Source organism: Microcebus murinus, chromosome 16 (assembly GCF_040939455.1).
Source record: "Microcebus murinus isolate Inina chromosome 16, M.murinus_Inina_mat1.0, whole genome shotgun sequence".
Lineage (NCBI taxonomy): Eukaryota > Metazoa > Chordata > Mammalia > Primates > Cheirogaleidae > Microcebus > Microcebus murinus.
Window position 1 is genome coordinate 52,625,055 of NC_134119.1, and position 12,954 is coordinate 52,638,008.

At 45.3% G+C, this 12,954-nt stretch overlaps 1 protein-coding gene across 5 annotated transcripts in view; it reads right to left on the minus strand.

The window, feature by feature from the left end:
* Positions 1 to 409: 409 nt before the first annotated feature.
* TBC1D14 (TBC1 domain family member 14) overlaps positions 410 to 12,954 on the minus strand; it is a 126,094-nt gene continuing 113,549 nt past the window's right edge. For all 5 annotated transcript variants that reach the window (XM_075992941.1, XM_075992939.1, XM_075992940.1 and 2 more), the window contains 2 exons: positions 7,246 to 7,504; positions 410 to 856 (listed from right to left, as the gene is read on the minus strand). In XM_075992941.1, coding sequence (XP_075849056.1) covers positions 791 to 856; positions 7,246 to 7,504 — 325 coding nt within the window. In that variant the 3' untranslated portion in view covers positions 410 to 790. The remainder of the gene's footprint in view (positions 857 to 7,245; positions 7,505 to 12,954) is intronic.

Here is a 12,954-nt window from a genome sequence, read left to right on the forward strand (position 1 = left end):
TAAACCTGACTCTATTGCCACAGGCCTTTGCAAATCACTCTGCCTGCTCGAACTCTCTACCCTTGCTCAGCAGATGCAGGGAATGATCTTTCAGACAGCAGGTTCCCACTGGAACCTAAGTGTGTACTTGTGGCCTTCATGCTGTAATTTTGTCAAGGCAACATGGTAAAATGACAAACTGCAGGTTGGGTTGATTCCCAGGGAGCCCATGAGCACTCAATGCCTATCCTCAGAGAGCCCATTTTTCTTTAATGCTATCTTTGGTAGGTGGGTTTTAACAACATGACCTCTAGCTCTGGAAAGATTATCTCAATAACTCAATCAGCAATCCCTTTCATATCTAAAATATGTAAATATGAGCCAAAAACATCTCTGAGGTCTCCCAAATAACATTTCTCATGCATCTTGGTTAAGAAAGATTGTAATGTATTTTCCAGTAGTTGACATAAAAGCATTACAATTTAATTAACTTTTGCTGAAATAAAGGAGGGGAGGAAGTTAGCCACTGCCATATAGTTAAACCATGCAGAAAACGCAGTGCTTGGCCATGGCAAACACCAGGGCATTGTTCCACTGAGCTTCTTAAGGCTAAGCCTTGGTTTATTCTTTAGAAGTTTTTTCTGTTTGTTTGTTTGTTTGTTTGTTTTAAGGCCACCTCCAGTGTTTCGAGTGTTACGAATCAAACATGAAATGAGGCCCTGTTCTTCTCAGCTGCCAGGGTGTCCATCTGAAACAACACAGGGCCGCTGGAGCGCTGCTTCAGTGCTGAGCGTGGGTCACATCTGCAGCCTCAGTGTCTGAGGGATGGGCTCCCCTTCTCCATTTCCCGGCTGTCTTTCTGCAAAGCAGTCAGTACCTAGGATTCACAGGGAAGACATCTGAGGTTAGTCTGTAACACACCCTGACCCTGGAGCTCCTGCCAGGAACAGTGCAGAGTTAATAGCAGCAGCCTCCAGACTGGGCTCTCCAGCTCCCCACTTCTGCCAATTCTCTGTTCTCTGGGCCGCCTCTGCCCCTGCAGCATCCAGAGTGACCTTTCCAAAGTGCACACCTGACCAGGCCATCTCTGGGCTAGTGTCCCACACCCATTCCAAACAGTCATGGAGCCACGCAGAAGCAGGGCTCTAGGGCTTGTCTCTTTCTTTTCTTTTTATTTATTTATTTATTTTTTTTTGAGACAGAGTCTCACTCTGTTGCCCAGGCTAGAGTGCTGTGGTGTCAGCCTAGCTCACAGCAACCTCAAACTCCTGGGCTCAAGCAATCCTCCTGCCTCAGCCTCCTGAGTAACTGAGACCACAGGCATGTGCCAGCATGCCCAGCTAATTTTTTCTATATATTTTTAATTGGCCAATTAATTTCTTTCTATTTTTAGTGGAGATGGGGTCTCGCTCTTGCTCAGGTTGGTTTCGAACTCCTGACCTTGAGCGATCATCCCGCCTTGGCCTCCCAGAGTGCCAGGATTACAGGGGTGAGCTACTGTGCCCGGCTGGGCTTGTCTCTTTCTACAGTCTGGCTCCAGCTCCAGCACTGGCCACCATGAAAGTCCAGGCCTCCATGCCAGCACACTGACAAGCCCTGGGCTGGCTCCACTCCCTGTCCCTCCTTCCACAGGAGCAGCCACCTCTGAAAGCTCTTTCCATGTGCCTTCCTGAGCTTTCCCAGTCTGCTCCCTCTTCTGTGTTCTCACAGCTCAGGTCAACACCTTTACTTTTATTTATTTTTTTATTTTGAGACAGAGTCTTGCTTTGTTGCCCAGCCTAGAGTGAGTGCTGTGCCGTCAGCCTGGCTCACAGCAACCTCAAACTCCTGGGCTCAAGCAATCCTTCTGCCTCAGCCTCCCGAGTAGCTGGGACTACAGGCATGCGCCACCATGCCTGGCTAATTTTTTCTATGTATATTAGTTGGCCATTTAATTTCTTTCTATTTATAGTAGAGACGGGGTCTCGCTCTTGCTCAGGCTGGTTTCAAACTCCTGACCTCGAGCAATCCGTCTGCCTCGGCCTCCCAGAGTGCTAGGATTACAGGTGTGAGCCACCGCGCCCGGCCAACACCTTTACTTTTAAAAACATTCCACTCCATTGGGAATGCTTAACAACAGTAGTGACAGTAATGGGCTCCATTTCTTGCATGCCTGCTCCATGCCAAGCAGAGCACTCCACCAGCATTTCAGGCACAGTGCCTGCTTCATCTACTCAACAGTCTTAGGAAGGTTAATGCCACATTATAAGGGACCTGAAGAAGAGAAGCCTCAGAAATATCTTGCTCAAAGTCAAACACCTCATAAGGATTCAAACCCAGATCTGTCTAATTTCAAAACCAAAGGAAGGCCGGGCACAGTAGCTCACGCCTGTCATCCTAGCACTTTGGGAGGCTGAGGCTTGAGGACTGCTTGAGGCCAGGAGTTCGAGACCAGCCCAAGCAAGAGCAAGATCCCATCTCTACAAAAAATAGAAAAATTAGCTTGCCTTGGGACCATGTACCTGTAGTTCCAGCTACTCAGGAAGCTGAAGCAGGAGGACTGCTCAAGCCCAGGAGTTTGAGATTGCAGTGAGCTATGATGACACCACTGCACTCTAGCCCGCATAACAGGGAAAGACCCTATCTCAAAAAAAAAAAAAGAAGAAGAAGATTTGGTAGCACAGTGCTATCTGCCTGGAGCCAGGCACTATGCCACTTTGAATCACAAACTACAAGGGGTAAATCAGAAACATTTTATGGAGATTTCAAATAAGTTACAGAAAAGGAGTAACAGATAAAATCCTCTTCCATCTCTAAGTAAATGGGACAAAACATAAACATCTACTTGTTTTAAAAAAGCTCACTAGTGCCTTAGAAACAGTATTTAATCTTAGAAACAGTATTTAAGAGAAACGTGGATGGACCATAATTCCCATAAGAACTGGAACCGTATAAAAGTTACTGATGCCCCCCACATCGTACTAACTCCTATCACTATCTCATTAATTAGAAAATGTGCTACTATTCAAATAACTCCTAGTTTTAAGCAATAGTTTTCACCTAGCCCCCAAAATGCAAGAAGCAAAATGGCAAATCTGGTTTTAATCTTCCTTCTCTCTGTAAGTGTATGTGTGGGTATGCAATGTGTATATGTACATGGGATGATCTGTGTGTGTGGGCGTACAGTGTATGCATGTACCTGGGGTGATCTGTGTATATGTGTATGAGTGGGCAGTGTGTCCATGTGCATGGGATGATTGTGTGTGTGGGCGTACAGTGTATGCATGTGCATGGGGGTGATCTGTGTGTGTATATGTGGGTGTGCAGTATCCATATACACAGGGATGATCTGTGTATGTGTGTGGGTGGGCAGTGTGTGCATGTGCATGGGATGATTGTGTGTGTGGGCGTACAGTGTATGAATGTACACGGGGGGATCTGTGTGTATGTGTGTGGGTGGGCAGTGTGTGCATGTGCATGGGATGATTGTGTGTGGGGGCGTACAGTGTATGCATATGCATGGGGGGTGATCTGTGTGTGTATATGTGGGTGTGCAGTATCCATATACACAGGGGGGATCTGTGTGTATGTGTGTGGGTGGGCAGTGTGTGCATGTGCATGGGATGATTGTGTGTGGGGGCGTACAGTGTATGCATATGCATGGGGGGTGATCTGTGTGTGTATATGTGGGTGTGCAGTATCCATATACACAGGGGTGATCTGTGTGTATGTGTGTGGGTGGGCAGTGTGTGCATGTGCATGGGATGATTGTGTGTGGGGGCGTACAGTGTATGCATATGCATGGGGGGTGATCTGTGTGTGTATATGTGGGTGTGCAGTATCCATATACACAGGGGGGATCTGTGTGTATGTGTGTGGGTGGGCAGTGTGTGCATGTGCATGGGATGATTGTGTGTGTGGGTGTACAGTGTATGCATGAACACAGGGGGGTGATCTGAGTGTGTATATGTGGGTGTGCAGTATCCATATACAGGGGGATAATCTGTGTGTGTGTGGGTGGGCAGTGTGTGCATGGGATGATAGTGTGTGTGGGCGTACAGTGTATGCATGTACATGTGGGTGATCTGTGTGTGTATATGTGGGTGTGCAGTATGCATATACATGGGGGTGATCTGTGTGTATGTGTGTGGGTGGGAAGTGTGTACATAAGAGTAATAAATGGGCCCATATCTCCAAGGAAATAATCAGTGAAGGAAATGGAAAGGAAGACCAGCAAGCCAGTGACTGCAAAAGTTATAAAGTCAACGTGTAGAATAAAGGCTGTCCTACGTGTAGAATAAAGGCTGTCAGGAAAGACCCTAGTTGCTACTTTAGAAAACCACTGTAAGCCACTAAATCAGGGAACATTCCAAAGTACAGCCTCACACACAGGGCCAGCTTTACAGACACGCAACCTCTGCAGTAAATGACCCTGCACTCTGAGGGAACTTCCTTAGCTGAACATTCTTCTGTCACTGTCTTAACATTTTTAATATTTTTCAAACAAGGGGCCCCAAATTTCCTTTTATTTATTAACCAGAGAAAGGCTCTTTCTTCTCACTGGATCCCTGATAACTACATAGCCAGCCCTGCTCACACATGAGCTGAGTGTATTTTTTTTAAGATATAGTCTCGTTCTCTCACCCAGGCTGGAGTGCAATGGCCTGATCATAGCTCACTGTCACCTTGAATTCCTGGGCTCAAGGGATCACTTAGCTAATTATTTCATTTTTTTATAAAAAGGACATCTTGCTATGTTGCCCAGGCTGGTCTCAAACTCCTGGCCTCAAGGGATCTCCCATCTTGGCCTCCCAAAGTGCTGGGATTACAAGTGTGAGCCACTGTGCCCAGCCACTTTTAACAGCTTTAATATAATTTACACACCATATAACTCCCCCATTTAAAGTACAAAATTCACTGGTATTTGCAACCATCACTAAAGTCAATTTTATAACATTTTTTTCACCTGAAGAAAACACCTCTGTACCCTTTCAGCTACCTCCCCTATCCTCCCATCCCACCCTCCAACTCCCACTAGTCAGCCACTAATCTATTTCCTGTCTGTAGATTTCCCTGTTATGGATCTGCATATAAATGGATCATACAATATGTACTCTTTTGTGTCTGGCTTATTTCACTTAGCATGATATTTGCAAGGTTCATCCGTGTCGGAGCATGTATCAGTACTTTATTCCTTTTTTATAAATTGAACATATTTAATAATTCAGAAATGTAACTCACAGTACCCTAGACACAAAATAGTGCCTCCCCTTCAGCTAGTAAAACCAGAGGCACATTCCACAGTATCACCCTAGGTCACATTATGGTAGCCATGCCTTTTCCCACGAGACACCAGTAGGGAAGGAGCCCGCCAACCAGACAGAGCCTCCTGTAATGGACAGGACGGAGGGAAAGGACAGGCTTGGGAGGACAGTCGGAAGGCACAGATAAGAGAGGAAAACCTATCTCTGATTAATAAGTAAATAGGCATTGAACTGTACACTTTAAAAGAGTGAATTTTATGGTATGTATATACACCACAATATGTAAACATCAACAAAGCTGTTATAAGAATAAATAGGCTGCTACATAAGATCAAAGAGAGACAGACTGATCACTTAGGAAGTAATCTTGACAAATAAAAAAGTTGAGGGCCGGGCGCTGTGGCTCACGCCTGTAATCCTAGCTCTTGGGAGGCCGAGGCGGGCGGATTGCTCAAGGTCAGGAGTTCAAAACCAGCCTGAGCAAGAGCGAGACCCCGTCTCTACTATAAATAGAAAGAAATTAATTGGCCAACTGATATATATATAAAAAATTAGCCGGGCATGGTGGCGCATGCCTGTAGTCCCAGCTACTCGGGAGGCTGAGGCAGAAGGATCACTCAAGCCCAGGAGTTTGAGGTTGCTGTGAGCTAGGCTGACGCCACGGCACTCACTCTAGCCTGGACAACAAAGCGAGACTCTGTCTCAAAAAAAAAAAAAAAAAAAACAAAGTTGAAACCTGATAAAGTCTTTAGATCAAACTATCAATTACAGGAAATAACAGAGGAACATGTTAAACACCACCGCAGGAATACAACCAGAAAAATCCATATTGTGGGAAATATTATAGGACAAATGACATGCTTTCTGCACCAAATAAAGGGGGAGAGAGGGAATAAAAGGTAAGAAGGGGGAGTGGCATATATATTTTCAAAAGACTTATAGCATTCGATCACAATGCATGGATCTTATCTGGATCGTGAATCAAACAAACTATACAGCCACTTATGACATTTGAAACCACCAGAAATTTGAAAACTGGATATTTGATAATAGGAAGGGATTTGTAACTTTTGAGTGATAACAGTAGTGGAGTTAAAAGAGCCCTTATGGTTTAGAGAGACATAACACTGACAGATGACACACTGCCTAGGGCTCACTTTAAAATACTGGCAAATTAGAATATAGCTGAAACAAGACAGGCCGTGCTTCCACAGTTATAGACCCAGGAGGGTTCATTATTCTGTGTTACTCTGTTTTTGTATATATTTAACATCTTCCAACAATAAAAAAGTCAAGCCAAGAACAGGCATTGTCTGGCACATATTGAAGAGTATAAGCCTTCACAGAGATCAAACCAGAGGGCCAGGTACTGAAACTGAGCATATGCAGGAGTAAGAACCACGGTTGGTTTTTTAATTTTTAGTGTGATAAAGACTTGGAACCAGACAATGCTGGCCAGTCCCACAGGGGACATGACCTAAGAGGGATGTGTGGAACAGAACTGAGGAATCTAGACCAGGCCCAGGCTGGAGCAGGCTGGAAGATCCGGCAGGACCTTGCCCTCCCCTCTTTGGCCTCCCCGAGTAAAATGGAGATAATCCTACTTCACCAAGTACACAAGAGCCTGACACAGACACGGCCCACGAGGGCTTGGAGAATTAGTTCCCTTTGCTTTCTGTCTCTGGCATTTTTTTTAAAAAAGGGCGGCAGTGGTGGTTTAATTCACAAAAATGTCTTCTAACATGCAGAAAGCACTACAATGGCAAACTAAGACCTCTGACCCTTTCCATGCCACTGGAGGTAGGTGGGAAGGTTTTCATTATCCACACTCTTCCAGCTGACAGCAGTCCAAAGAGGAAATTATTTGCCCAAGACACGCTGCAGCAGAGCCTCAAACCCAGCTCTCTTCACTTTCAGCCCAAGGACTACTTCAAAGATGGCCATATTTTTAGAGCATTTCAGATAGCATACTTCCTAAATTATACTATTGTGCTGGGAATAGGAGAACAAAAGATCCATTTACCTGAGCCCACTTCTTGTTCCGACTCTGCATCTGAATTGTGGCGATGGAAGCAAACAGCTCTTCGGCAGGCAAGTCCTCAGGCAGCCTGGTCAGGAACTGGGCCATGTGGATGAAGTCCATCTTGGTCAGGATGTCCTCGAACAGCTTCAGGATGCCTAGGGCCGTGCGGAACAGGAACTCTTCCCCATCTCGACAGAACACATCCCAGACACGACAGGCCAGATCCAGGGGCAGAGATTTACTATATAAAGTAAAGATCCTAGGGGAAAAGTTGAAATTTTTCAGATTTGGGATGGTACAAAGAAATAACTCTGAACTCCAGTCTGAATCAGTGAAAAACACTGAGTTAGACACTTTCATACAGTATGTGGCTGGGTGGGGTGCGGGGGACACCAAGCTTGCATTCATTCTGAAGGGCAACTTTATAATTTTATGGAAGACAGCATTACCAGCTTTTGCACAGAATCTCAAACGCCATACGAGCTCTATTTTACTGATATGGGTCGCTCCTGCTTGAAACAAGTCCCGAGCACCTGCTATATGCTTACTCTATTACCCCGCGGAGATGCAGGCGTGGAGTCAAGGGTGCTGGGTCTTTGGCTGAGCAACTGACAGGATGAGTGGTCACTTAAGGAGATGTGGAACATTGGGTCTGGACAGGAAGTCAAGCACTGAGTTTTGAGATATGTCAAGTTTGAGAATCAAACATCCCATCCATGTGGAGTTCAAGGGAGGGCTCTGGGTGACACATATTTGGGAATAGTCTGTGTATATGCAGTACCACATCAAGACAGGAGTGTAAGGATCAGAGTGAAGACTGTCAAATGCTGCTGAAATATCAAATGAGACTGAGAATTGATCACTCAGTATGCATTTCATGTAGAAAAGTATAACTGTGCCTTACTTTGCATCATTTACTGCTTTTTATGTACTAAAATAGAATTATTATGGCCTTTAATGTTAGTATATTATAAAGAAAATGTGCCTTTTAAAGAAAACAATTTCTCAGCTCTTACTTGGCAAATGTCTCCTTATCCAGGTGTCAGCCTAGACAACCATTTCTTGGCAGGCTGTTTCCTGACCTTGGCTGGGCTGGGTTTCCTGCTAAGTGTTCACACTGCACCTTGGGGGTACCCTTTACTAACAGTCACCAACACCAGCCCAGGAGTATCTCTGAGACAGCGCAGAGCTAGCAAGACACAGATCTCCCATCACGCTTAGTTCCATTTTAAACATTTAGATCCCAAAGCCAGCTGTGAAAAAGGCCATTGAAACAATCCTCTCAGAAAAGTGGTTAAGTAGGCGCCCCTCACACAGCTGACGAGCTGTTCCTAAAAAAACTCATAGAGCAGAGATTGCCTGATAAGAATGGGGTTACTACTTAGCTCTCAACAGATTTTGTGAGGCTTAACTAAAACACTAAACTCCCAACACAGAAATTGCATTCATTAAAAGTTTGAGGTGAGAAAAAAGAAAAAAAAAAGTAACGAAAAAAAGGAAAAAAAATAGAAAAAAAAAAAAAAAGTTTGAGGTGGTTAAGACTCATTTCAAACTTAGTTGGCTGGGTACAGTGGCTCACCCCTATAATCCTAGCACTTTGGGAGGCGCCAAGGCAGAAGGATCACTTGAAGCCAGGAGTTCAAGAGTAGCCTGGGCAACATAGCAAGACTCTATCTCTACAAAAAGTTTTAAAAATCAGCCAGGCATGGTGGCACACACCTGTAGTCCCAGCTACTCGGGAGGCTGAGGCAGAGAATCACTTTAGCCCAGGAGTTCAAGGTTGCAGTGAGCTATGACTGTGCCACTGCACTTCAGCCTGGGTGACAGAGCAAGACCCTGTCTCTTAAAAAAAATAAAATAAAATAGAACAATCTTGATCCTGAAAGCAATCCGACATGTACAGCCACCTCTGTGCCCCCAGAGTACTTTCTAACCCAAGCTCAGCAGCGTTCTAGTCTCCAGCACTTAGCAGAGGCCAGCAGACACAAGGTAAATAACTTTGTTCAGGGTGAGTGCAGGCTCCATCTCTGGCTAGCCCAGCATGCACTGATGGCCACAGGCTGCTACTCCCTTCTTCCACATGTTCACCAAGGCCACCAAGGCCCCAGTGCATGCCAGACACGCTTCTGGGCCCTTGTAAGTTTAGCAAGATACTTCCTGCTCCTAATCTTGGGCAAACTTGTAATCCAGAAGTTAAGAGCTAGAATGCAGGTTGCAATGCAAACTGAAATCTTCCTAAAGTCACTTCATGTTGAACCATTCCTTTAAGGTAGAGATTTAATGTAATGATAGGATCTCCAAGTATCAGTAAATATCACATCAAGAAACATTAATCATGATATGGAATATGCTGCTTGATTCTTTTATTAATTCAAGATTATTTATTACTAAAGCCACTCATGCCTTCAAATAATTCTGCCATTAGACAGCAACAGGAAATATTTTGAAAAGTTAAATGACCTCGTTCAGTCCTCTCATAAAATGTGGATCCCTGCCAGTTCGAACACTACAGAAGATGAAGATGGCTGATGAGCCTTTGTTCTGACCCTCATGTTTACATAAGAAACATTGGCAAACCACAACTAAATACGATCCCTGCCATCTGTGAGCCACTAGGTTAGACAACACAGAGTCCATGCTGGGGAGGGCCAAGCACCCGACCTTAAACCTAGGAAGGTGACCCTCAGGAACAGATGCATTCCTTGACTTGGGACACTTAGCAAAGCATGGGGCCTGGCACTAAGGACACAGAGATAACTTGCAAAGCTTTGTTACAGCAGCAGCAGGAAACGGATGACACCCTCAGAGTGTGGCTGGAGCAGGGGTGGAGGGAAGCAGGCTCTAAGTGAGCAGACAGTGTGGTAGCAAAGGAGATTTTTCTCACCCAAACTGTAGCTATCTTATTTGAGCACCCAGACAGCTCCCCCAGGACACTCAGCTGGCAAAACCACACAGGCCACTCAACCCTCTGATGTGGAGTAGAAACAGACTTTTCTGCTCAAGCAGTTATTTGAGCCCAGGAATTCAGTATATTTTACACTCCACGGGCACAGAGCAGATCCACAATGCATATGCAATTCGGAGACAGGTCCAGCTGTTAAGGGTGTGAGAGGTAGCTTTTGGGAAAGTGGTGTGATATAGCAGAGCAAGTGAAGGCTCTGGATTCAGATTTCCCTGGACTACTCACTGTGGGTGTGATACTGGGAAAGTGGGCCTCAGTAACTTCCTTTGTGCTCAGAAACAGGTACACCTGCTTCTGGATACTGTGAAGACCAAAGCGGTGAGTGTTTCTTAAATGGTAGCTTCTAGGGTAGGTCATAGGTAGAGTCTGTTCTTTCTCTTTGCTTCCTCCCCACTGCCTACCCTGTTTCTGACCTGAGTTTTCACCTAGCTGTTAACAACCAACAAATTGCCTGGATCAGTACAGACCATCCATAAATGCTGACTAAAAGAACAAACTGTGGTTTTTCTGTGCTTAGTTCAACTTAAATATTTACTAAGGACTTCCTATGTACGCTTAGTCCTGTGTTGTTGGTCCTTATTCTGGAGAGCAGTCAAAATTTCATCAAGAATAGGCCACCGGCTGGGTGCAGTAGCTCGCACCTGTAATCCTAGCACTCTGGGAGGCTGAGGCGGGTGGATTGCTTGAGGTCAGGAGTTCGAAACCAGCCTGAGCAAGAGCAAGACCCCGTCTCTACTATAAATAGAAATAAATTAACTGGCCAACTAATACATATAGAAAAAATTAGCCAGGCATGGTGGTGCATGCCTATAATCCCAGCTACTTGGGAGGCTGAGGCAGTAGGACTGCTTGAGCCCAGGAGTCTGAGGTTGCTGTGAGCTAGGCTGATGCCATGGCACGCACTCTAGCCTGGGCAACAAAGCAAGACTCTGTCTCAAAAAACAAAACAAAACAAAAAAAAGAATAGGCCACCACCAGGCGGGGTGCAATGGCTCACACCTAGTAATCCTAACACTCTGGAAGGCAGAGGTGGGAGAATCGTTAGAGCTCAGGAGTTTGAGACCAGCCTGAGCAAGAGCAAAACTCCATCTCTACTAAAAAAATAGAAAAATATTAGCTGGACAACTAAAAATATATATAGAAAAAATTAGCCGGGCACAGTGGCACATGCTTGTAGTCCCTGCTACTCAGGAGGCTGAGGCAGGAGGATGGCATGAGCCCAGGAGTTTGAGGTTGCTGTGAACTAGGCCGACGCCACGGCACTCTAGCCCAAGCCACAGAAACTCTGTCTCCAAAAAAAAGAATAGGCCACCACTTGAGGGGCCTCATCACAGCACCATGGGTAGCATTCACAAGACCCCGAGCACCAATCACATCAAAAATGAAAGGTCTTAGTAGGGAAATTCCTTGGTACTTCCTTTTTGTTGAGCTACCCATAGTCTGCTTCACCTTTCATTACAGAGAAGTCTAATTCAAGTTCTACACTCCCTAGGGGCCTTACTGTGCCGATGTGGGCTCTGGAACTCGAGCTAGGGGACCCAGGTCCTGAGTTATGCTGCCTTATAACAAAATCCCTTAGAAAGGACTCTGTGGAAAAGCTCTGGAGCCAGGTTGAGTTTGAACACCAACTCTGCCATTCAGCTAGCCACATGATCTTGGGCAAATCACCGCCTCACTGAGCCTCAGTTTTCTCCTCTAAAAACAGAAATGCTACAATGCACCGGAAGGAGTCGCTCCCTGAGGATATGTGAATAGTCAATAAATGCAGGTGCCCTTCACCTTCGCCCTGTGTGGACTGTGACCATCCAGGCTGGTGCTTTTCACACTACCAGGTACAACCCTACCAATGATCAGGGGACTGTAAAGGTGACAAGAGTAGATTATCACCAGCATTGTTTTGAATAAACAGCACAGACTAAAATAATGCTTTAGAATGCATCACACATAGTCAAGGTTAGGTACTGCCTCATGAAACTTTTGTTCCTGGCACATACACAAATTAAGTTTCTGCACACAGAGCCACATACTGGATCATACGTAAAATGTATGTCATTGCAAGTCAGGGTGAAAAATATTTGAAAGACACTATTGACTTTTAGCCTAGAATCCTAAAAATCTAACTTGGAAACCCTAAAATAGATAAGGCAGAAGTTGAAGGCTCTAGCTCTGTCCAGATCCTCTCCCTTCCTGATACCCTCTTCCAGTGTCATGAGTTCCAGCCTACGTAATCCAAGGGGTCAGGGTTCACAGTTAAATGAACACTGGGGCAGCCTATGTAGAAGTATGAAGAAACTATCATCTGCTGACTAAAGGTGCTCTTAAAGGGGGCCCTAAACACTCCACCCAGCACAGCCAGATAGGCCAGCCCCCCCCCATTCCTGGTCCAATGGTCACTATCTCCACTATCCCCAGTGACATCAGCTCCTGTGGCCTCAGCTACCAGCTTCAACCTCCAAACCCTCATCATTCATGGGAAAATATTAGTGCAGTCAGAACAGTCTCAGAGTTTAGGACAGAAGCAACAAACACCAAGAATCCTAAAGGGTCATTTCCAAGGGTATAGACAAGTCTGCTTTATCTGAGGAATTTAGCCTCATTTCAAACTTATACTTGAATTTTTCTCCTAGAAGGCCTTTTTCTTCCTGAAGAAAGGGGGGGGGGGAAGGAATCAAACCAGACAACCAGCCAGCTGGTCCTAAATATACTATATAGGTTAATGTCAAAGCCTAAATAGACCCTTCTGGTCA